Source organism: Manis pentadactyla, chromosome 4 (genome assembly GCF_030020395.1).
Source record: "Manis pentadactyla isolate mManPen7 chromosome 4, mManPen7.hap1, whole genome shotgun sequence".
Classification (NCBI taxonomy): Eukaryota; Metazoa; Chordata; class Mammalia; order Pholidota; family Manidae; genus Manis; species Manis pentadactyla.
Window position 1 is genome coordinate 73658559 of NC_080022.1, and position 26442 is coordinate 73685000.

Here is a 26442-nt window from a genome sequence, read left to right on the forward strand (position 1 = left end):
ATCTCCTTGACTTCTCTGACACCAACTTCATGTTTTATTCACTTTCATGGTGGGTCTCTATCTGCAGACTAAATGAAAATAAATACACAGAGGAGACTTTGGGGGCCATGGTGAATGAACAAAGATGTGCTTTAGTTACTGAAATTGAAAAACTTATTTTCTTGAAAGCAGATAAAAGCAGAGCAGATTCCTAGAATTTATATGGCATTGAAATAAATGCTTGAGCAGTGTACTCCCATTTTCTCTCATTTTGGGTATATTCCATTTCTCAAATACCATAAAATCTATAGAAATGAGCAGTGATACTTATTTTTTGAATGAAAGGATACATTATTCTTTTTGTTGATAAAGTTACTTAGCCAAGTCAGTTTCCCCCAGCTTTTCATTTTGTCTCCTGTAGGGTCAGCCTGGTCAGGAGAATGAAGTATGAAGAGATCTTCAACTGGCATGGCCCCAGGCCTGGTTTCTGAGAGCAAAACGGGGTCTGAGGGTAGGTCAGAACAGAGGCAGTAGTAAAAGACTTTTAGGAGTGAATGTGACTCCCAACACAGGATCAGAGAACAGCTCAGTGACCAGGAATCTTGTAGGGACAGACGATAAAAGTGGAGTCCAGTCAAGTGACCAGACCTGGGGATTAGGTTCCAGAAGGAAGGAAGCACAAAGCAGATAGACAGGAGTGGACGTCAGTACCTGGATCTCAGCCCAGGGTGAGCAAAGCCTGCTTGTTCAGCGTTAACTCAGGGGCAGTTGGACAAGATTGTTCAATGAAAGCTGTTCATTACAAACCTATACACACTCTCTAGCCAACATTCTCTACCCCACTTTCTGCAGGAGCTACTGTCACTTTTGGTGGGAACAAGTGGAGAGAGAGCTCGATGTCAGCCCTGCGTGGCCCTCTCACCAGTGAACAACTTACAAGGTGTACATGGTGGCAAAAGGAGACTGCCCTAATAGTGAAAAGCTACTCTCAAAGTATGGTTTATGAGTTTAATTTTTGAGCATATTGCTTTGCTGGTGGGAATAATGTTTTTCTTAAAAACACAAGATTGGTGTAAGAAAATAAACTGCCTAGGAAGGTTGAAAATAAAATGCAGTTTTAACCAGCAAGTCTCAGTTACAGGCAAAGCTATGGAGTTCCCACACTCGGGGTTTTCACTCTAGATACAATGTGAGTGAGGGGAAAAAACCCACAGCTGGGCATCAGCCCCAGAAGACAAGACAGCAAAGCTGACCTCTGAGCTGTAGAGTGAGCAGCTTTGGCAGTCCATGGTCACCAGCAACATTCCATTCTCCTACCAACCCAGGGGGCATCAATGCCCAAGGGCCTTTTGTCAGGAGGGAGCTAGGAAGAACCTGCTCCAGAACAGAAGAGGTACCTTCTAGAAGAGATACTTTCAAAGTGGGGTTTTTTTTTTTTTGTTATTTTCACACTATAATCCAGGGTTCCTTCATAATTTGGCTTTTACTTACTTCTCCTGACTCCATTCAATCATTCATTCAACAAACATTTAACAAGAGTTTACTGAGCTAGGTGCTGAAGAGGCAGTAATAAAAACAGATAGGGCCCCTTCTCTTACATGCCTTTCAGTGCGAAGCAGACAACCAATTATACAATATGAATGTGACCTTCTAACCATGATCATGATTCAAAGGAGAGGTTATCTGATGCTATGAAAGCATAAAAGAGGGACCTAGTTAAGGACCCTCAGCTCAGCCTCCAAGCCCAGATGGATTTAAGAAAAAGCAGATGAGAAGTGGTGAGAGAAGAGGTTCCAAGCAGACAGATAACAAGAGAAAAATTGGCCCTCGGTGCAGCAGCTCTTGACACTTCTTGTCTAATTTCTTGAGAACATGAAAAAGCATGTGCACTGGTGTATTTTTTATATATATATATATATATATATATATATATATATATATAAAACAATACCAATATTATACAGAGCAGTAATAGTAGTAAAACTCCATTCGGGTTCCCAGACCCAATTCCAATGTGTTTAAATATGTAGGAGGGGGTCTTCCCACACATACTAACACCAAGCAATTCTCAAAAACCATCAGGGTGTTGGAGAACTCAACTCAATTCAATTCTGATGCTCTCTGCCCAGAGACAGCACCAGATTCCCCAGCTAAGGGCTTCATCTTGCAAGACTGCTCTCCACCCACCACTCCAGACGTCGGTTGCAAGCTGCAGGCAGTTTACCTGTGCTTCTGATTGGAGGTTCTAGACGACCTCCCCCTTAGGTTCGATTAATTTGCTAGGGCAGCTCACAGAATTCAGGAAAGCACTTTGGTATACCAGTTTAATAAAGGATTCCGTTAAGGATAAAAGTCAATAGCCAGATGAAGAGAGACATAGGGCATGGTCCCAAATAAAGGAGCTTCTATCCTCATGCAGCTTGGGGCCTGGCTTGGTGGCACATGGAGGTATTTTGGTTCCCCAAGCTTAAAGGCTTCTCCAACTGAGAAGCAGGATCCAACCCGGCAGAGCAGAGAGAGCAATAAGCTTTCTCAGGGTTTTTTGTGAGGACTTCATTGCATAGTCATGATTGACTAAATTACTGGCCATTGGCTGCTTCAGCCTCCAGCCCAGTGCCCTTGGGTGGGGTCCAAAAGTCTCTCATTAACATGACAAAACACCTTTTCACCTTTAAGACTGCAGTGTTTTCAGGAACCATGGATGAAGACCAAATACATCTGGGAAATACAGGTTTAATCAATTAAATGACCAAATATGTGTTTATGACTAAAATATCACAGCATGACATAATGAAAAACAAGAGAATTTGGAGTTTCATTTTAGCACTAGGGTCTCATTCTAGCACTACAAAAATACTTGCACAACCTTGACCTAATTGCTAAGATTTTCTGAGCCTTAGTGTTTTTAACCCATAAAATAGGCTTGATAAAAACCATCACACAATAATAGTTCCTTTCCCCAATGGCTAATTTTCTTAATCTTTCTGAGACTCAATGATTTCATTGAAAAATAGAAGTCAAAATGTTACCTGGATCAGGGAACTGACATTTAAATGGGCTCATTTGCAGACTCTAAAGCATTACCTAACTATCAGGTATTATTCATCACTTACAACATATTTGTGAAGTCTGCTATAGACCAGATCCTGTGATAAGTCCTGGGGAGATGGGAGGGTGATTGAGGCACAGCCTTGTGCTCAGGAAAGAGTTGCTGAAAGAGAAACATATTCTTTTCCCTGGTCCAGAAAGAAAAGGCAGTGAGGGCAGAGGAAAGGCCTCTGTGGGCTGCACAGGCATCTGTGTTCCTAGCACATGGCCCTCCCTGGGGGATATCTGACACCATCCCCCAGTAGTCAGCTGAGAACTTGCCCAGATTACGTGATCTGAGGGCCCCAGGGACAGAGCTGTAAGACAGATTTCCAAATATTCAAAATAAGCAGACAAGGGAATCTGACAACAAACAAAAAATGACTTTTGGTTGGAAAAGTTGGCCACTCCTCACCTGCCCCACCTGCAGTAGGGCAGTGGCTGTGCTGACTGATGGAGGAGGTTGTCAAGGATGAGACAAGGAAAATCACTATCGATTTCTGTGTTTTTACTGAAAGTGGATTGAACAATCCAGATCCTCTGATTTCCAGCCCAGCCAGTCAGGCTTCTTCTTTCAAGCTCCTGCCTTATTTCCCTCCTCCTTCAGAGATGTAAAATGACTAAGGGATGGAAGATTTCTTGCCCAACTCTGATTCACGAGGAAGTTCAGCCCCAGAACAGCCAAGTGTGGCATGGCCCAGAGGAAAAGGACTTGTAGAGGCAGGTCTCAGAAAGATCCACCCACATTTTTCAAAGGAGGTAACTCCTTTATCACAAGTTCCAGGACCTTCCAAGTTCAGGAAGAAACTAACTGCCTCCGCATTAACATCTTGGCACAATGGACCCAGCAGGATCACTGTGAGTAAATCGGAGGCTCATTGACATCATGACACACAGGGACCATGTGGGTCCTATTTGCAGCCTGAAGTTTATGGTTCTCCTGGTGGCCCTGAGTCCAGAGCTCCTATTCTTGGGAGTCGGAGTGCAGCTTCAAGACAATGGCTATGATGGGTTACTTGTTGCAATCCATCCTCGGGTGTCCGAGGATCAGAACCTCATATCCAACATTAAGGTGAGTGGCAAGCAGAAGTCAATACCATTATCCCATTAGAACAGGAATGCAGCTGCTTTGAAGGGCTAACCACCCTGCCTGGGTCATATCTGAGCTGTGAAGAGGGCAGTGTTTCTTAAAGACAGCACAAAAAAGTATAATTATGGCCAAACCAGTTTGTTCACCTAATTCTTTGCAGTCTCAGATCACAGTGTTGATTTAGCCCCCTATGATTTTTTGTTGCTGGTTACAACTAATTTTAGCTTTTTTGTTTCCTACATGACTGTTTTTGGGGTAGCAGCTTAAAAAATAACCCATTGTGGCAATAAAGACCAGATGTTAGTTGAATAAGCATGACTGTGCTTATTAAAATTGTGCTGTCAGATTCCATCCTGAGGGTGAGAATTCTCATACTGAAAGAGTGAGAGCCTGCATGGTGTGCCAAAGAGCAAAATTCTTTCTTTTCTTCTGAATGTTCTGTGAAGTGAAGTAATGGCTCCATTACTTAGGTGGTGCCTTGTGGTATTGCTTCAGTGAAATCAGTTTCGTCAGAAGGTGTGGTGCTGAACATGCCCACAGTTGTGACAGGAAAGGGATTTGTTTGGTAAAAGCTTAAAAGCCTTTCACAAAATTGGGAAAGTTATATAGGCAAGCCCAGACTCACAATTAGTGTCCTAAAATCTCTTCTAGATAACCATTTGAAATGTATTTATTTTGCTCCAAAGTTTTCCCAAAGTTTAAGGCCATACTTGTAAGTTCAGCCTTAAATGGAATGGGTTCTTCAAACCACTTTCACTGTTTTTCATTGCTACTTATCCAAGTATAAACAGAAAACTGAAACATAAGGAATTAACAAGTAATAAAATAAACTTTTATTTGCTTATAGGAAATGATAACTGAAGCTTCTTTTTACCTATTCAATGCTACCAAGAGAAGAGTGTTTTTCAGAAATATAAAGATTTTAATACCTGTCACATGGAAAGCTAATAATTACAGCAAAGTAAAACAAGAGTCATATGAAAAGGTAAGAATTCAGGATTTCATTAAATGAGCTTAACTCAAGGGGAAACAAACAAATAAATATACTGTGTTCAAATTTTAAAAGTGAGAACTTAAGCAAAAACAAATCTTCGATATTAATATACAAATATTATTTTTGGAAAAATTATACTCCACAAAATATATGGGAATATAATAAATTAGTGCAAATTATGGAATAAAAACATGAAAAATCCCATTGCCCAAGATCATCTTCTCAGAAGATCTCTTTACTTGGGATTCACAAGGTCCTTTCTGAAATTTCTAGTAAAGGGCCAAAAAATGAGTTTTATATACTGAGTATGAGCTGTGAAGGAACAGTCCCAATTATGACTATCTTCATTTCCCACCCTGTCAGGGGCATAAACATGCATGTCCAGACAGAAACATAAGCCACCCACACATATATAAATATGACTGTCATCTCCTGCCAGGGGGTAAATTAGCAGAATTTCACATGAGCCCAAGTCCAGGATGTTGTTTTTGAGGAGCATATTAATAATCAGGAAGACTGGAAGTGGGGCAGGTGAGGAGTGGCCAACTTTTCTAACCAAAAAAGAACTTAACTTTGGAAGGACTCTTATAAACTGTAGATCATAGCTAAACATCCATGGCAATGCCTGGTACATACTGGTATGCATGCTCTAAACAAATGTTAAATAAATTTGGCAAATGACTATGTGAACTTGCTGTGAACAAGAGGCCTGGCAGCTACCAGAAGGGTCAGGAGCAGAGGCGTTGAGAACTTAGCTCAGGGCTTCAGCAGTGGAGCAGGTCTGAGGTCTATAATTAAAGCTCAAACAGAAGGGCTGGGACACATAGTACATTTTCCCCTTTTCTTTATTTGTGTCATTTGGTATGAAATTTCCCAAGATCCTTTTAGTTCTCCTTTGAAGTCACTCTCTCAATCTAGATAGCACCCCACTGTCCTGAAGAAGTTAAAGAAGCTCTTAAAAGGGTTTGATTTTTGACCAAAGGAAAGCATCTGACAATACTTGGGCATGGAGATAGGAGAGACAGAGGAACTGGGATAGACTGGGAAAAGAGTGTTTAATAAGCTTCCACTATCTCCAGGGATCTACATATACTGTTAAATTCTCTCACACCCTAAAAATAGTTGCTGTTAGAAATTAGAAAACTGAGGCTCCAATAAGATAAAGATTTGTCCCAAGTCAAAGAACTAATAAATTACAGAGCCAAAGTTGAATCTATGTCTACTCGATTCCAAAGCACATGCTCTTTGAACTAAGCCATATTGTCTCTAGCTATCTATATAGATGGCATTTACATTGGCCTTCAGTAAACAAAGAAACATTGCAGACAATTTATAACAAAACCAGGTAGCTCCTGATCCTAAAGAAGGGAAGAGAAATAAATAGCTAAAACAAAAATGACAATACTACTGAACCAAAAGATTAGAGGAAAATTAGTCACTGAATGCTGCTTATATATCTGTTGATACTAATTCCTTTAACTTCATAATGTTAGACAGTGAATGATCACTTATTTCAGGGGCTACATGAGGCACTGCAGAAGACACAAGGATAAGCAGAGTAGTCCCTGTCCTTGTAAATCTACAGTCTAATATAGGTACGAAGTAGGGGAAGTGAGGGAGGGTCAGGAAAAGTGGGTAAGAGCTATGACCTATCAGGTAGGATGCACCCCCAAACAGCCTCTGAGTATTCCATCCCAGGCAGAGCACTCGCTTCCTTTTAGCTTCAGAACAAATTTCCAGACATAGGAATGAGGTTTTGTGCAAGTGAAGACTACCCAAGACTATCCAGACTATGATGTTTGCAGTCCTTTTTGTAGGTATTGGCTTGAATTCTCATCTTTCTAAACATAAATGTTAATTATTATAAAAGTAATTCATCCTAATTGTAAAAAAATCATTGTGGAAATAATGCAGAATAAAAATGAAAATATTACCTTCCTCTGTTCCTCAGTGACACACGTGCATACACACACACACAAATAAAACATTACACATCAAGTATCTACAGTGATAATTTCATATGTGCTTATAGGATCACATTAGATCCATTACTACAGAATCAGCTTTTTAAATAACTTAACAGTATACTTAATTTCTAAAAGCAAGTCCTAAGACATATAATCTCATTAAATATAAAAGAAATAATAATCTATATAAAATTTAATTCTCTAGAAGGTTATTTGAATAGATTTTTAGTTTTGGACTTAAAATATTGTGTTTCACCAATAATTATTGAAATGGTCAGGGTACAAGATGAAATATAACCTCATTAGAATGATTGTTTTGCTGATATAATTGATTATGAATTTATCACCCTATTGCCTTGTACTGATGAAGTAACCCACAAAAAGTTGTTCACAAAAAGCTGTAATCTTTTTTTACTGATTTTTTTATGAAGGTATCATTGATATGCAATCTTATAAAGGTTTCACATGAGCAACATTGTGGTTATTACATTCACCCATATTATAAAGTCCCCCATAAACACCACACTGCAGTCACTATCTATCAGCATAGTAAGATGGTATAGTCACCACTTGAATTCTCTGTGCTTTACTGCCTTCCCTGTGAACCTCCAACATTATGTGTGCTGATGACAATGCCACTCAATCCCCATCTCCCTATCTCCCCACCCACCCAAAGTCCTCCCCTTTGGTAACTGCTAGTGCCTTCTTGGAGTCTGAGTCTGCTGCTGATTTGTTGCTTGGTTTGCTTTGTTGTTATACTCCACAAATGAATGAAATCGTTTGGTACTTGTCTTCCTCTGCCTGGCTTATTTCATCTAAGCATAATACCCTCTGGCTCCATCCATGCTGTTGCAAATGGCAGGATTTGTTTCCTTTTTAAGGCTGAATAATATTCCATTGTGTATATGTACCACTTCTTCTTTATCCATTCGTCTCCTGATGGACACTTAGGTTGCTTCCTTATCTTGGCTATTGTAAAAAGTGCTGCAATAAACATAGGGATGCATATGTCTTTTTGAATCTGGGATCTTGTTTTCTTTGGGTAAATTCCTAGGAGTGGAATACCTGAGTCAAATGGTATTTCTATTTTTAGTTTTCTGAGGAAACTTCATATTGTTTTCCATAATTGTTGAACTAATTTACATATCCACCAGCAGTGTAGGAGGGTTCTGCTTTCTCTGCATCCTCATCAGAATTTGTTGTCTTTTGGATGTTGGCCATCCTAACTGGTGTGAGGTGATATCTCATTGTGGTTTTAATTTGCATTTCCATGATAATTAGCGATGTGGAGCATCTTTTCATGTGCCTGTTGATCACATGAATTTCTTGTTTAGAAAAGGGTCTGTTTAGATCCTATGCTCATATTTTAATCAGGTTATTTGCTTTTTGGGTGTTGAGGAATGTGAGTTCTTTATATATTTTGGGTGTTAACCCCTTGTCGGATATGTTGTTTACAAATATATTCTCCCGTACTGTAGGATACCTTTTTATTCTACTGATGGTGTCCTTTGCTGTACAGAAAGTTTTTTGTTTGATGTAGACCCATTTGTTCATTTTGCTTTTGTTTCCCTTCCCTGAGGAGATGTGTTCAGGAAAAAACTGCTCATATTTATATTCAGGAAATTTTTGCCTGTTTTCTTCTAAGACTTTTATGGTTTCATGACTTATATTCAAGTCTTTGATCCAATTCAAGTTTACTTTTGTGTATGGAGTTACACAATAATCCAGTTTCATTCTCTGACATGTAGCAGTCCAGTTTGGCCAATATCAGTTGTTGAATTTGCTATCTTTTCCCCATTGTATTTCCATGGCTCCTTTATCATATATTAATTGGATGTATATGCTTGGGTTTATATCTGGGCTCTCTATTCTGTTCCATTGATCTATGGGTCTGTTCTGGTGCCAGTACCAAATTGTTTTGATTACTGTAACTTTGTAGTAGAGCTCAAAATTAGGAAGGGTAATTCTCCCAGCTTTATTCTTCCTTCTCAGGATTGCTTTGGCTATTTGCAGTCTTTGTGTTTCTACATGAATTTTAGAATGATTTGTTCTAGTTCGTTGAAGAATGCTGTTGGTATTTTGATAGGGATTGCACTGACTCTGTAGATTGCTTTAGGCAGGATGGCCATTTTGACAATATTAATTCTTCCTATCCATAAGCATGGGTTGTATTTCCATTTATTGATGACTTCTTTAATTTCTCTCATGAAGGTTTGTAGTTTTCAGGGTATAATTCTTTCACTTCCTTGGCTAGGTTTATTCCTAGCTATTTTATTCTTTTTGATGCAGTCATAAATGGAGTTGTTTTCCTGATTTCTCTTTCTGTTAGTTCATCATTAGTATATAGGAATGCAACAGATTTCTGTGTATTAATTTTGTATCCTATTACTTTGCTGAATTCAGTTATTAGGTCTAGTAGTTTTTGGGTGGATTCTTTAGTGTTTTTTATGTACAATACAATGTCATCTGCAAACAGTGACAGTTTACCTTCTCCCTTACCAATCTGGATGCCTTTTATTTCTTTGTGTTGTCTGATTGCCGTGGCTAAGATTTCAGTACTATGTTGAATGAAAGTGAGAGAGTGGGCATCCTTGTACTGTTCCCAATCATAAATGAAAAGCTTTTAGCTTTTTGCTGTTAAGTATGATGTTGGCTGTGGGTTTGTCATATATGGCCTTTATTACGTTGAGGTATTTGCCCTCCATACCCATTTTGTTGAGAGTTTTTATAATGAATACATGTCGAATTTTTTCAAATGCTTTTTTAGCATCTATGGAGATGATCATGTGACCTTTGTCCTTCTTTTTGTTGATGTGGTGTACTATGCTGATGGTTTTTCAACAATCGTATGATCCTTGCATCCATGGAATAAATCCTCTATTTCATCATTATTGATGATCTTTTTGATGTATTTTTGAATTCGGCTTCCTAATATCCTTTTTTTGAGGATTTTTGCATCTATGTTCATCAGGGATATTGGTCTGTAATTTTCTTTTTTTGTGGTGCCTTTGCCTGGTTTTGGTATTAGGGTGATGCTCGCCTCATAGAACGAGATTGGAAGTATTCCCTCCTCTTCTATTTTTCGGAAAACTTTAATGAGGATGGGTATTAGGTCTTCACTAAATGTTTGATAAGATTCAGCAATGAAGTCATCTGGTCCAGAACTTTGGTTCTAAGGTAGTTTTTTGATAACTAGTTCAATTTCATTGATGGTAATTGGTATGTTCAGATTTTCTGTTTATTCCTGAGTCAGTCTTGGAAGGTTGTATTTTTCTAGAAAGTTGTCCATTTCTTCTAGGTTATCCAGTTTGTTAGCATATAATTTTTCATATTCTCTAATAATTCTCTGTATTTCTGTGGTGTGCATAGTGATTTTTCCTTTCTCACTTCTGATTCTGTTTATGTGCATACACTCTCTGTTTTTCTTGATAACTCCGGCTATAGGTTTATCTATTTTGTTCATTTACTCAAAGAACCAGCTCCTGGTTTCATTGATTCTTTCTATTGTTTTATTCCTCTCAATTTTATTTATTTATGCTCTGATCTTTATTATGTCCCTCCCTCTGCTGACTTTGGGCCTCATTTCTTCTTTCTTTTTTCTAGTTTCATTAATTGTGAGTCTAGACTGTTTATTTAGGATTGTTCCTTCTTGAGGTAAGCCTGTATTGCAGTACACTTTCCTCTTAGAACTGCCTTTGCTGCATCTCACAGATTTTGGGTTGGTGTTGTCATTTGTCTCCATACATTGCTTGATTTCTGTTTTTATTTGGTCATTGATCTATTGATTATTTAGGAGCCTCCATGTGTTTGTGGGTTTTTAGTTTTCTTTGCATAATTTATTTCTAGTTTCATACCTTTTTGTTCTCAAAAGCTGGTTGGTACAATTTCAATCTTTCTGAATTTACTGAGGCTCATTTTTTAAATTTTGATATCATTAATCTACAATTACATGAAGAACATTATGTTTACTAGGCTCCCCCCTTCACCAAGTCCCCCCCACAAACCCCATTAGAGTCACGGTCCATCAGCGTAGTAAGATGCTGTAGAATCACTACTTGTCTTCTCTGTGTTGTACAGCCCACCCCATGCCCCACCCCCCACATTATACATGGTAATCATAAGGCTCCCGTTCTTTTTCCCCACCCTTATCCCTCCCTTCCCACCCATCCTCCCCAGTCCCTTTCCCTTTGGTAACTGTTAGTCCATTCTTGGGCTCTGTGATTCTGCTGCTGTTTTGTTCCTTCAGTTTTTCTTTGTTCTTATACTCCACATATGAGTGAAATCATTTGGTACATGTCTTTCTCCACCTGGCTTATCTCACTGAGCATAATACCCTCTAGCTCCATCCGTGTTGTTGCCAATGGTAGGATTTGTTTTCTTCTTATGGCTGAATAATATTCCATTGTCTATATGTACCACACCTTCTTATTCCATTCATTTACTGATGGACACTTAGGTTGCTTCCATTTCTTGGCTATTGTAAATAGTGCTGCGATAAACATAGGGGTGCATCTGTCTTTTTCAAACTGGGCTGCTGCATTCTTAGGGTAAATTCCTAGAAGTGGAATTCCTGGGTCAAATGGTATTTCTATTTTGAGTATTCTGAGGAACCTCCATACTGCTTTCCACAATGGTTGAACTAGTTTACATTCCCACCAGCAGTGTAGGACGGTTCCCCTTTCTCCACATCCTCGCCAGCATTTGTTGTTGTTTGTCTTTTGGATGGTGGCCATCCTTAGTGGTGTAAGGTGATATCTCACTGTGGTTTTAATTTGCATTTCTCTGATGACTAGCGATGTGGAGCATCTTTTCATGTGTCTGTTGGCCATCTGAATTTCTTCTTTGGAGAACTGTCTGTTCAGCTCCTCTGCCCATTTTTTAATTGCATTATTTGCTTTTTGTTTGTTGAGGTGCATGAGCTTTTTATATATTTTGGATGTCAACTCTTTATTGGATCTGTCATTTATGAATATATTCTCCCATACTCTAGGGTACCTTTTTGTTCTATTGATGGTGTCCCTTGCTGTACAGAAGCTTTTCAGCTTGATATAGTCCCACTTGTTCATTTTTGCTTTTGTTTCCCTTGCCCAGGGAGATATGTTCATGAAGAAGTCGCTAATGTGTATGTCCAGTAGATTATTGCCTATGTTTTTTTAAGAGTTTTATGGTTTCATGGCTTACATTCATGTCTTTGAGACATTTCAAATTTACTTTTGTGTATGGGGTTAGACAATGATCCAGTTTCATTCTCTTCATGTAGCTGTCCATTTTTGCCAGCACCATATGTTGAAGAGACTGTCATTTCCCCATTGCATGTCCATGGCTCCTTTATCATGTATTAATTGACCATATATGTTAGGGTTAATGTCTGAAGTCTCTATTCTGTTCCACTGGTCTGTGGCTCTGTTCTTGTGCCAGTACCAACTTCTCTTGATTACTGTGGCTTTGTAGTAGAGCTTGAAGTTGGGGAGCGAGATCCCCCCTACTTTATTCTTCCTTCTCAGGATTGCTTTGGCTATTCGGGGTCTTTGGTGTTTCCATATGAATTTTTGAACTATTTGTTCCAGTTCGTTGAAGAATGCTGTTGGTAATTTGATAGGGATTGCATCAAATCTGTATATTGCTTTGGGCAGGATGGCCATTTTGACAATATTAATTCTTCCTAGTCACAAGCATGGGATGAGTTTCCATTTGTTAGTGTTCTCTTTAATTTCTCTTAAGAGTGTCTTATAGTTTTTGGGGTATAGGTCTTTCACTTCTTTGGTTAGATTTATTCCTAGGTATTTTTTTCTTTTTGATGCAATTGTGAATGGAATTGTTTTCCTGATTTCTCTTTCTATTGGTTCATTGTTAGTGTATAGGAAAGCCACAGATTTTTGTGTGTTAATTTTGTATCCTGCAACTTTGCTGTATTCCAATATCAGTTCTAGTAGTTTTGGAGTGGAGTCTTTAGGGTTTTTTATGTACAATATCATGTCATCTGCAAATAGTGACAGTTTAACTTCTTCTTTACCAATCTGGATTCCTTGTATTTCTTTGTTTTATCTAATTGCTGTGGCTACGACCTCCAGTACTATGTTAAATAACAGTGGGGAGAGTGGGCATCCCTGTCTTATTCCCGATCGCAGAGGAAAAGCTTTCAGCTTCTAGCTGTTCAGTATGATGTTGGCTGTGGGTTTATCATATATGACCTTTATTATGTTGAGGTACTTGCCCTTTATACCCATTTTTCTGAGAGTTTTTATTATGAATGGATGTTGAAATTTGTTGAATGCTTTTTCAGCATCTATGGAGAAAATCATGTGGTTTTTGTCTTTCTTTTTGTTTATGTGGTGGATGATGTTGATGGATTTTCGAATGTTGCACTATCTTTGCATCCCTGGAATAAATCCCCCGTAATGGTGTATGATACATTTGATGTATTTTTGAATTTGGTTTGCTAATATTTTGTTGAGTATTTTTGCATCTATGTACATCAGGGATATTGTTCTGTAATTTTCTTTTTTGCTGGGGTCTTTGCCTGGTTTTGGTATTAGGGTGATGCTGGCTTCATAAAATAAGTTTGGGGGTATTCCCTTCTCTTCTATTTTTGGAAAACTTTAAGGAGAATGGGTATTATATCTTCTCTGTATGTCTCATAAAATTCCTAGGTAAATCCATCTGTCCCAGGGGTTTTGTTCTTGGGTAGTTTTTTTTATTACCGCTTCAATTTCATTGCTGGTAAGTGGTCTGTTTAGATTTTCTGTTTCTTTCTGGGTCAGTCTTGGAAGGTTGTATTTTTCTAGGAAGTTGTCCATTTCTCCTAGGTTTTCTAGCTTGTTAGCATATAGGTTTTCATAGTTTGCTCTAATAATTCTTTGTATTTTTGTGGGGTCTGTCATGATTTTTCCTTTCTCGTTTCTGATTCTGTTGATGTGTGTTGATTCTCTTTTTCTCTTAATAAGTCTGGCTAGAGGCTTATCTATTTTGTTTATTTTCTCGAAGAACCAGCTTTTGGTTTCATTGATTTTTTCTATTGTTTTATTCTTCTCAGTTTTATTTATTTCTTCTCTGATCTTCATTGTGTCCCTCCTTCTGCTGACTTTAGGCCTCATTTGTTCTTCTTTTTCCAATTTTGATAATTGTGACGTTAGACTATTCATTTGGGATTGTTCTTCCTTCTTTAAATATGCCAGGATTGCTATATACTTTCCTCTTAAGATTGCTTTCACTGCGTCCCACAGAATTGGGGCTTTGTGTTGTTGTTGTCATTTGTTTACATATATTGCTTGATTTCTATTTTGATTTGGTCATTGATCCATTGATTATTTAGGAGCATGTTGTTAAGCCTCCATGTGTTTGTGAGCCTTTTTGCTTTCTTTGTACAATGTATTTCTAGTTTTATACCTTTGTGGTCTGAAAAGTTGGTTGGTAGGATTTCAGTCTTTTTGAATTTACTGCGGCTCTTTTTGTGGCCTAGGATGTGGTCTATTCTGGAGAATGCTCTATGTGCACTTGAGAAGAATGTGTATCCTGTTGCTTTTGGATGTAGAGTTCTACAGATGTCTATTAGGTCCTCCTGTTCTAGTGTGTTGTTCAGTGACTCTTTGTCCTTACTTAATTTTTGTCTGGTGGATTTATCCTTTGGAGTGAGTGGTGTGTTGATGTCTCCTAAAATGAGTGCATTGCATTCTATTTCCTCCTTTAGTTCTGTTTGTATTTGTTTCACATATGCTGGTGCTCCTGTGTTGGGTGCATATATATTTATAATGGTTACATCCTCTTGTTGGACTGAGACCTTTATCTTTATGTAATGTCCATCTTTATCTCTTGTGACTTTCTTTGTTTTGAAGTCTATTTTGTCTGATACTAGTACTGCAACACCTGCTTTTTTCTCCCTATTGTTTGTATGAAATATCTTTTTCCATCCCTTGACTTTTAGTCTGTGCATGTCTTTGGGTTTGAGATGAGTCTCTTGTAAGCAGCACATAGATGGGTCTTGCTTTTTTATCCATTCTATTACTCTGATTCTTTTGATTGGTGCATTCAGTCCATTTACATTTAGGGTGATTACTGAAAGATATGAACTTATTGCCATTGCAGGCTTTAGATTCGTGGTTACCAAAGTTTCAAGGTTAGCTTTTTTAGTATCTTACTGTCTAACTTAACTCACTTTTTGAGCTATTATAAATACTGTCTGATGATTCTTTATTTCTCTCCCTTCTTATTCCTCCTCCTCCATTCTTTATATGTTGGGTGTTTTATTCTGGGTTCTTTTGTGTTTCCTTTGACTGTTTTTGTGGGTAGTTGATTTTATTTTTTGCCTTTAGTTAGTATTTGTTTGGTCTGTTTTCTTTGCTGTGATTTTATTTTCTCTGGTGACATCTATTTGGCCTTAGGAGTGCTCCCATCCAGAGTAGTCCCTCTAAAATACCCTGTAGAGGTGGTTTGTAGGAGGCAAATTCCCTCAACTTTTGCTTGTCTGGAAATTGTTTAATCCTTCCTTAAAGTTTAAATGATAATCGTGCTGGATATAGTATTCTTGGTTCAAGGCCCTTCTGTTTCATTGCATTAAATATATCATGCCATTCTCTTCTGGCCTGTAAAGTTTCTGTTGAGAAGTCTAATGATAGCCTAATGGGTTTTTCTTTGTAGGTGGCATTTTTCCTCTCTCTAGCTGCCTTTAAAACTCTGTCCTTTTCCTTGATCTTTGCCGTGTTAATTATTATGTGTCTTGGTATTGTCCTCCTTGTGTCCCTTCTGTTGGGAGTTCTGTGTACTTCTGTGGTCTGAGCGACTATTTTCTCCCTCAGTTTGGGGAAGTTTTTAGCAATTATTTCTTCAAATACACTTTCTATCCCTTTTTCTCTCTTCTTCTGGTACTCCTCTAATGCGGATATTGTTCCTTTTGGATTGGACTCAGTTCTCTTAGTATTGTTTCATTCCTGGAGATCCTTTTATCTCTCTCTGCATCAGCTTCTATGCGTTCCTGTTCTCTGGTTTCTATTCCATCAATGGCCTCTTGCATCTCATCCATTCTGCTTTTAAATCTTTCCAGAGATTGTTTTATTACTGTAGTCTCCCTCCCTACTTTGTCCATTAGCTCTTGCATTTTTCTCTGCAGCTCCATCAGCATGGTTATGACCTTTATTTTGAATTCTTTTTCAGGGGTTGGTTAGGTCTATCTCTCCAAGCTCCTTCTCAGGGGTTGTCTCTGTGATTTTGGTCTGGATCAAATTCTTCTCCCTTTTCATGGTGATAGAGGTAGTTGTGGAGAGCTGGCTCATGTGTCGGCTGGGAGAACATCCCTTCTTGCTAGTTTGTGGCCTTCCTCTCCTGGGATAATGGCAAACCCTAGTGGCTTGTGCTGGGAAGCTGCACACAGATGGGGTCTCTGATTCTTGCCCAGCCTCTGTGGAGTAAGCTCTGCAGTTGCTGTGGGCATGGCCATTCTCAGACTGCTGCTCCGCTATGACGGAGCCACGTCAGAGGGGGAACGGGTGGGAGGCTGTTTATCGCCATGAGGGACCTCAGAGCTGTGCTCATGCCCACAGGGTTAGGGTGCCCAGAGTTCCCTAGGATTCCCAGCTGCCTAGCTGAGTGTCCCGGGATGCTTTCATCCAGCTGTGAGGTCCCTGTCACTTTAAGACTTTCAAAATGCACTCACTTTTCTTTGTCCCAGGGGTGCCAGCTGCAGGGACCCACTCACAGCTTTTACTGTTCTGTTTCCCTAGTAACCAGAACCCCACACACTGTGTGTCTGTGCTCCTGGTGTGGATGGCTAGGGCTGAGTATTTAGCAGTTCTGGGCTCTCTCTCCCTCCCTGCTCCGACTCCTCTCCTCCTGCCGGGAGCTGGGGTGAGGGGCGCTCAGGTCCCGCTGGGCTGCAGTTTATATCTTACCCCCTTCACGAGGCACTGGCTTCTCACAGCTGTACATGTAGCCTGGATGTTGTCCTGTATCTTCTGGTCTCTCTTTTAGGGATAGTTGGATTGGTTTTATTTTCAAAAATATACATGGTTTTGGGAGGAGATTTCTGCTGCTCTACTCACACCACCATCTTGGCTCCTCCTTCAGGAAAAGCTACTGAGGCTCTTTTTGTGTACTAGTATGTGATCTCTTCTTGAAAATGTTCCATGTGTACTTGAGAAGAATGTATATCCTGCTTCTTTTGGGTGGAGTGTTCTGTAGATGTGTGTTAGGTCCATCTTTTCTAATGTGTTTTTCAGTGCCTCTGTCTCCTTACTTATTTTCTGTCTGGTTGATATGTCCTTTGGAATGAGTGGTGTGTTGAAGTCTCCCAAAATGAATGTATTGCATTCTCTTTTCCCCTTTAATTCTGTTAGTATTTGTTTCACATATTTAGGTGCTGCTATGTTGGGTGCATAGATATTTATAATGGTTATATCTTGTTGAACTGACCCCTTTTTCATTATGTAATGTCCTTCTTTGTCTCTTGTTACTTCTTTGTTTTGAAGTCCATTTTGTCTGATACAAGTACTGCAACTCCTGCTCTTTTCTCCCTAATATTTGCATGAAATATCTTTTTCATCCCTTCACTTTTAGTCTGTGTATGTCTTTGGGTTTCAAGTGAGTCTCTTGTAGGCAGCATATAGATGGGTGATGTTTTTTATCCATTCTGTAACTCTATGTCTTTTGATTGGTGCACTCAATCCATTTATATTTATGGTGATTATATATAGATAAGTTGAGGTAAATTCCCTCAACATGTGCATATCTGTAAATTGTTTAATCCCTGCTTCAAATTTAAATGATAATCTTGCTGGGTAGAGTATTCTTTGTTCAAGGCCCTTCTGTTTCTTTGCATTAAACATACCATGCTACTCCTTTCTGGCCTCTAAATTTTCTGCTGAGAAGTCTGATGAAAGCCTGATAGGTTTTCCTTTGGATTTGATCTTTTTTCTCTCTCTGGTCACTTTTAATACTCTGTCTTTGTCCTTGATCTTTGTCCTTTTAATAATTATACGTCTTGGTGTTGTCTTCCTTGGGTCTTTTGTGTTGGGAGATCTGTGCACTTCCAAAGCCTGAAAGGCTATCTCCTTCCCCAAACTGGGGAAGTTTTCAGCAATTATTGGCTCAAAGAGACTTTCTATCCCTTTTTCTCTCTCTTCTTCTGGTACCCCTATAATGTGAATATTGTTCCATTTGGATTGGTCACACAATTCTCTTAATATTCTTTCATTCCTAGAGATCCTTTTTTCTCTGTGTGCCTCAGCTTCTTTGTGTTCCTGTTCTCTAATTTCTTTTTCATTTACTCTCTCCTCTACATCATCTAATCTGCTTTTAAATCCCTCTATTGTATGTTTCATTTTAGATACTGTATTTTTCAATGTTTCTATCTCTTTCTTGTAGTTCTCCCTGAGTTCCTGGATATTTTTCTGTAGCTCTGTGAGCATATTTATATTTATTTTGAAATCTGTATCAGACAGGTTGGTGATTTCAGTTTCACTCAGCCTTCTTTCTGGTGTTTGAGGGATTTTGGTTTGTACCAGTTTCTTTTGCCATTTCATATTTGTAATGATTACTGTGGAATAATAACTTTGTGAACACAGTGCCCTCTAGTGCCCAGAAGCTCTATTCTCTGGAGTTGCCAAACCCCTGGAGCAATGGAAGGGGTCACAAGCATGTGGCACCAGTGTCTGCCAGGTAGAAATAGCTCTTTCCTGCTTCCTGCAGTACCTGCCTCCACTGCCAGGGCCTGTGGGCTGAGCACACAGGGAGGATCCTCTATGCTATGCCCTTAGAGCTGCCATAGTCAGCGCCACCCTCTGGCTGGCCTGGTGCAATGGCAGGGGCAGCAGTTTAGAGAACTGGTGCTGAGCAGGAGGAAGGGATGGCAGGCTGCATATTGCAGTCGGGGTCCTTGGCACTACATTGTCATCCTGGGGAATGGAGCGCATGAAGCTCCTGAAAGTTCCCAACGTGCTGGGATGAGTGTTCTGGGACAATTTTGTCCACCTGTCCTTTGTCCTGAGCACTGAGCTCTGTGTAATCCTTTCCCCTTTAGCAGCCCTCTCACTGTTGGGAAGTTTTCAAAGTCCCCGCCTTTCTTTTGTCCTGGAGCAGCCAGTTGTGGGTACCTGTTCTCCACAAGCAGCTGGAATCTCAGTCTGAGTATTCTGCCTGTCTTTCCTTTTCAATCCCTCTAATCTCCAGAGCACCATGTGATGTGGGTTTGTGCTCCCAGAGCAGATCTCCAGGTGTGGGTATTTAGCTGTCCTGGGCTTCTACTCCCTCCCCACTCCATTTCTCTCCCTGCCACCAATGAGCTGGGTGAGGGGAGGGCTTGGGTCCCACTGGATCATGGCCTTTCTACTTTACCCTTTTCTGTGAGGTCTTCTCTTTTCCCCAGACGTAGGCTGTTTGTTGCAGTCTTCTTTCTTGGTGCTCTTTCAGGATTAGTTGTATTTGCTGTATTTTTGTGTTATATGTGGTTTTGGGAGGTGGTTTCTGCCTCACTTCTCATGCTGCCATCTTGTTTACTCCCCCAAAAGGCTGTATTATTTTACAGGACAGTTCTGAATGATGTGTAATTGCTCTTATCATTTCTTCAAATATTTTTTATTACATTTTATATTGTTTTATAATGTCAGGATTCAGTGTTGACATTTAAGAACATTTCAATCCGGAAAATGGGAAGGTCAAACAGATGTTGTGAAGCTCCATGGAAATCTGCTAAGCTTTAAAAATACAGATTTTTTTGAAATTGCCTAATAATTTTGTTGATATTTAGTTGTGAATGTATTTCAAACTCCATTTATAAGGCATTCCTTTTTTAAAAAATCTGTAATTAAATCAGGATATAATTCATATAGTAAAATGAGCAGATCTTAATTGTACAGTTCAAAATGTTTTAACAAATGAATATGTTTGTGTCACCAACATCAGAGATGGGATATAGAGCATTACAGTGCATTTCTTTTAATTTAGGCAAATGTCATAGTGACTGACTGGTACGGGGCACATGGAGATGACCCATACACCCTACAATACAGAGGGTGTGGAAAAGAGGGAAAATACATTCATTTCACATCTAATTTTCTATTAAATGATCGCTTAACAGCTGGCTATGGATCACGAGGTAAGTGTAACCAATCAAGAAATAGACATTGGGCAGTACTATCTACAATATTCTGTGCTTGGTGCTGAAAGTAACTCAGAGAACCTGAACTCTGCCAAGGATTTACCATTTAGATGGGGAGATAGGCCATGTGCCCATGAGAAAATGAGGGAAAAAGTGAGCCAGAAAGAGTTGAGTAGCAATTAGTGGTCCTGACATAAGTACTGCAAAAATTCAGTGAAAGGAGAGAACATTTTGAGCTAAGCATGATCAGAAAAGGCCTCACAAAGGAGAGGATCTTCAAGGTTGAGTATCATTTTGATAAATGGAAAGAAGGAAGAGAACATTAATAAAACTATGGCAACAGAGGAATCCAGAGCATGTTGAAATGATGGGAGTAGCAGGCCCCACCGACAGTGCAAAGAGACTGTGGGCAGTGAATGGTGGCAGAAAATGCTGAAAGACACATGGGGACAGGTGACAGAGCACCTCAAATGCCCAAATTAGCAAGCACCCCAAAGGTCCATAAGCACAGAGTGAAACCACCAAAGCGATTTTAAAGAGATCAATCTGGCTGTGTGGATAACCGGCTCCCTCAAATCAGTAAGAGGGAAACTAGGTACCAGAACACCTAGGGAAAACCCAGGGGTGAGGTGAAGAGACTTGAATGAGAATGGAAGCAGTGAGAGAAGGTCAGGAAGACAGTAATCAGAATAATGAGAATTTTCTCTGTGGCAGACACTATTTTATTGTCTTACTCAATCCTAACAACTTTCAAGCGATGAGAGATATTCCAAAGGGAAAAAAGAGAAAAATGTTCCAGAGGGAGGAAAACGAACGACAGAGCAAAAGGAAAGGAGTGTGTGGGTGGCACTAAAGAATGCACCAAGAATAGGAGGGGTAAAGGAGAATGCACAAGTCTGGATTTAGGCAGGTTGATAGGGAGGAGCACTGGGGCGTTCTGGAGGAAAGGCCCCACTGAGTCGTAGAGGAATGACTGGAGTTTGGAAGAGAAGCCAAAGTCACAGGTTTGGAAACTGGCATTTAGTGGATGAGATCTTGGAGAAACTAGAGGGAAAAAATCAGCAGGTCATGGGCTAACTGTCCCATTCTTAATGTTTTGATTTTGATTTTAACATTTACCAAGTAGCACCTTTTGAATGATGTTTTCACTTTTACCCCTATTTACATAGAAGAAGATTTCCTTATCATCTGGATAGCTAGCAAGAAGTGGAGTGGCCCACTCTATAAAACACACTTTATAAAACACCTTATAAAAATTTTTTTTTTTCCTGGTAAATATAAGGTGCTGACAATCTCTGCACAAATATTTGACTCCACCTGTACTTATAAATTCCATGAGTAGGCACAACTTTTCCTTACCACTTCTGGCTTAGATGGTACCCTCCCTTTGTCCAAGTTCCACAGTATGCCACAGCCTGAGTCAACTCAGTAAACACTTCCTGGGTTCCCAGAACTCAAAATAATTCAGAAAAAAGAACAGGGCACTTCAGGAGAGGAGTTATTTGGAAAGCTTCTACTGGGGAGAAGTCAGTTTTGATCCAAACATTGAAAGAAATGCAATATTTTGGAGGTAGAGATAAAGTTATAGGGTTTTGATGCTGAGGATGGCAGTTTCCATGAACCAAAAGTAGGAGAAAAATATAAACATGGAGAATCAGGGATAAAATAAAAGAAAATGAAAGGATGATCCAAGCAGGAGAAGAGGTTTATGACCTTTTTTTTGCTCCTTCCTCCCTGGCCCCAGGGTTTTAATCATTCTTTTAGGTAGGAGAAACACCTACAAGAAAAAAGCAGACATATTTGGGTAACACTGAATGAAGTATAAGAAAGCTCTATTTGCTTGTTGGTGTCCTAGTCCATTTGTGTCATAACAGAATACTATAGACTGCGTAGTTAATAAGCAACAGAAATTTATTTCTCACAGTTCTGGAAGCTGAAAGTCCAAGATCAAAACACCAGCAGATTTGGTGTCTGGTGAGGACTCACTTCCTGGTGCACAGAAGGCCATCTTCTCTCTGTGTCCTCACGTGGTAGAAAGAGGAAAGGAGCTCTCTGGGGTCTCTTTTATAAGGGTACTAATCCCATTCATTAAGGCTCCACCCTCAGGACCTGATCACGTCCCAAAAGCCCCACCTCCTAATACCGTCACATTGGGGGTCAGGATTTCAACATACGAATTTGGTGGGCCATAAACATTCAGTCCATTGCATTTAGCTATGCTTCTTTCCCTTTCTCCAAATCCTAAAATTATAGGCCTGTATAGAGCTAAATAGAAACCTGCTAGGCAACTTCATTGGGGAAATGAGAAGATGTGAGTCTCCTCACCACTTTTTGCAACAAGTAAATCACTGGTTTGCGTTTACAGGACTAAACATATTTTTCATACTGCCTCTTTTGTAATGCTGGAGGGTGAAGTAGAAGGATATGGGAATAGAGTGGGAAGAGAAAAGTGGGAGAGGAACTTGCACTTCAACCCTGTGGAATGAGTAGATAGAGTCAAGTGATGTTACAATTTCACTGATTAGCAAAACGCACTGCTGAGATTTTAGGAACTCAGAACAAAAGCTCTCTCTTCCACAGGCAGAGTGTTTGTTCACGAATGGGCCCATCTCCGTTGGGGTGTGTTTGATGAATATAACAGTGAGAAACCTTTCTACATAAATGGGAAAAATCAAATTAAAACAACAAGGTCAGTACTTTTTCTCATGTTTAAAATCATTATTTTTTGACTCAAAAATGAAGTTGATAATGACAGCTTACACTTAATTGATAAGGAAGAGATCCTTTCATTTTTCAGTTTTTCACTTTAATTGCATTTTTAAAAAATTGGTAAATATTTATGTGCTTCAAATATCAAAATAACATAAAAAGTTACACTCTTTTAAATATCTCCTTCCCATCATTGTCTTCACCCTGTTCCCCCCATCCCTGCTAAGTATAACCATTTTTATTAATTTCTTGTTTATTTTCCCAGTATTTTTTCAGGAAAATTCAGATAAACATGAATGTGTATTTTTCCTCTTTTTTTAAGACAATTGCATAGTGTTCCATTGTGCAGATGGATGTACCACCATATTTCAACCAGTCTTCTATTGGACAAGTGGATTGTTCCCAATCTTTTGTTATTACCAATAACACTACAGGTCATAACTCTATAATCTGTCATTCCTCATGTATGCAGGAAGATTTATATATCTGTTTAATAACTTCCAAGAATTACCAGGTCAAACGGTTCCCTCAGCCATAATTTTGGTAGATACTGACCAATTCTTCTCCTAAAGCTTGTATGTTTTTCACTCCCATCAATAGCATTTGATATTGCTTATTTAGGAAGGAATTCTTTTAAATATCATCATTATATGTTCATTCACTTCTGCCCTAATGTCCAATGACAATGAACTCAAAGGGGCCCTGACTGAGGATACTGCCACTGATGCTTTTCCACAAGCCTCCAAAATTCATGTTGATTTCCTGATATCTTTTGCTTTGACCCCGGTTAGTTGGTAAAGCCCTTGACAATATAGAACCTCTCATCAAGAACAAATGCATTAAAATAAAGTGGAGTGCATTTCTAAATTGGTAAACTTTCTTAATGGAGTGTTTTAAAAAATGTTTAATATGTATCTATCAAACTACAAGCCTTGCAACAAATTATTACATGAGCCAATGAAAGAAACATAGGTGTTTTTAAAAACAGACCTAATTTCTCTATTTTCAGGTGCTCATCTGACATCACAGGCATTTTTGTGTGTGAAAAAGGCCCTTGCCCCCAAGAAAACTGTATTATTAGCAAGCTTTTCAAAGAAGGATGCATGTTTATATACAATAGCATCCAAAATACAACTGCATCGATAATGTTTATGCAAAGTTTATCTTCTGTAAGTATGACCTTGGAATGACACACTCCTGCAAGATTTTATCTATTCCCAATATAAACTTATACGTTTCAAGTATTTAAAAAGAAAGGCAATTTCAGATGTGCTGCATTTTAGAACTGGGGCACCTTAGAGTTCATCTAGTTTTTATTTTAAAGATTTAAAAAAACTGAGGCCCCCAGGATGATCACCAAAAATAGATTTCTTCAAAACATGATTTTTCACTTTCCAGGGAAGGAGATTTAACAAGAGGAGCTCAGGAGACCTCAAAATAAATTCCTATCCAGTGGTGTTCCTGTGTCCTTTTATAGGAAAGTATACTGAGTTAATAAGAATAATGTAACACATGGTTGCATTTCTTTCATTTGAAGTAGCAAAACACTCTCATTTTAATTGCATTTCCTAATTCTCTTTCCCTTTTTTTTGCATAGTAGAGAAATTTCAAAGAAGAGTCAGGTGTTACAAAGAGCAGTCAAGTAACCCTTAGCTTTGCACATTCAGAAACTCAACCTTGTCGGTATTCTACACTGACAAGAGACTGTGTATGAATCCAGAACACCATTTTTAAAATTATTATTTGAAAAGAGTACTTCAATTGTTATAGGGATCCAATACTTGAATCCTCTGGTCAGTTCATTTTCTCTGTGAAGGAAGCAGCATAGAGCAGCCACATGCTCACTAGAAGCCTGATCTGACAACACAGAATCAGAAGAGAAGGAGTTTGGCAATACAGAGCTTTAGTAGCAGCAGCCTTCAGGACCTGATATATCCATCCATCTTCACAAAAACCTGAAAGTCCTATCTATCTGTGGATCATCTCCTCTTCATAGGGCTGGGAGTACTGTGGGCATGTGCCTCTGTGAAGTTTTCTCTTCCCACAGCTGACCATGCCCCTGAGTTAACATGTTCTTTTCTTAGATAACCTTTTTTCTTCTGTCTGGTTTTAGTCAAGGCTAGGAGTCATTCTGTAATTTTAAGGTGATTTTTCATCCATTATTCAGGCATTATTCCTGACTGAGCCATTATTTTTTTTAATAGTTTTAATATCTGAAGCCAACATGACTCCACATATTTTAGCCACATTGTTTTTGACTAGGTAGTTATCTTTGTGATCCTTAAAAGACATGCTCATTACTATCCAGTCAGAAAAGTTTCACTGTCCTCTAATCATAGTCATGCAATATAGAGAAAAGAGTTAAAAACAAAAAAACAACAAAAACAAATTGGGCCTAATCCTATCTCCCCATGTACTAAGAACTCATGTCCTTAACCAATTATTATCTGCTTGAAACGTCAGCTTCCTCTTTCATGAAATTAGGGATGGGAGCTGAAAGTCTACAAGGTTTCTTCTAGCCCTAAGTTCCTAAGGCTCTGCTACAAGGAAGCGTCCATTCTGTGTAAGAATATAGCCACTGGGGACAGAGAGCAATACATTGCTTGGCAATGCAAACCATACCTTTAAAAGGGGTGGCATAGGTTTAATATTATTAAATGAATTATATCTATATTTCCAAATAAGAGGAAAGATCAGGAAGTAGAGTGAAGTTGGTTTTTTCCTTATCTTGTTCTTACAGAGATCAATATTTGAACTAGATCAAATAGGCTGACTGATTAATAAAGGCATAGTAGTCATTAAATACGATTCAAGGAATATGTTGGCCAACATAACACCTCCTGGGTGTTTTCTCTAACACACTATCATGAAAAGGAAGGTGGGAGATTGTTTTCATTTTTTTCAACACTAAGATATACATACATGGTCTGCTGTTATCCAAGGGCAAATAAACTAGAATAGAGATTTGTCTCAGTGCCACAGGGTGCCAGTATTTCAAGCAAAGGGTGCCAGTGTTTATTGGTATGTGCATTACTTCAGAATGTACTTCTTAAGTAAAGAAGAACATGCTGTAGCACTTCTGGTTTGCCATGTTTCAGCTCACCTTGCCTTTTACCTTTAGTTGCTTGAGAATGAAACTATGTTTGGTATAGGAAGACGGCCCTTACTCTCTTACAGCCTTTATTCTTTTCTAGGTGGTTGAATTCTGTAATGCAAGTACCCACAACCAAGAAGCTCCAAACCTACAGAACCAAATGTGCAGCCTCAGAAGTGCATGGGACGTAATCACGGACTCTGCTGACTTTACCCACAGCTTTCCCATGAACGGCTCCGAGCATCCACTGCCTCCCACGTTCTCCCTTGTGCAGGCTGGAAGCAAAGTGGTCTGTTTAGTGCTGGATGTATCCAGCAAGATGGCGGAGGTAACATTTTGGACCAGAATGGTTGTAAACCACTCATCATTTTGTTCTATCAGTTCTTAAATTCTTTTTGTTTCCAGAGGACAAGGGGACAGGCCCAAGGTTTGGAACAG

General features: G+C 39.1%; 1 protein-coding gene across 1 annotated transcript in view; it reads left to right on the forward strand.

Moving 5' to 3' along the window:
- The first annotated feature begins 3834 nt into the window (after positions 1-3834).
- Positions 3835-26442, forward strand: part of CLCA2 (chloride channel accessory 2) — a 47615-nt gene continuing 25007 nt past the window's right edge. The window contains exons 1-6 of the mRNA XM_036890299.2: positions 3835-4138; positions 5004-5141; positions 20048-20198; positions 22782-22890; positions 23920-24079; positions 26105-26332. Of these exons, the coding sequence (XP_036746194.2) occupies positions 3953-4138; positions 5004-5141; positions 20048-20198; positions 22782-22890; positions 23920-24079; positions 26105-26332 (972 nt within the window). The 5' untranslated portion in view covers positions 3835-3952. The remainder of the gene's footprint in view (positions 4139-5003; positions 5142-20047; positions 20199-22781; positions 22891-23919; positions 24080-26104; positions 26333-26442) is intronic.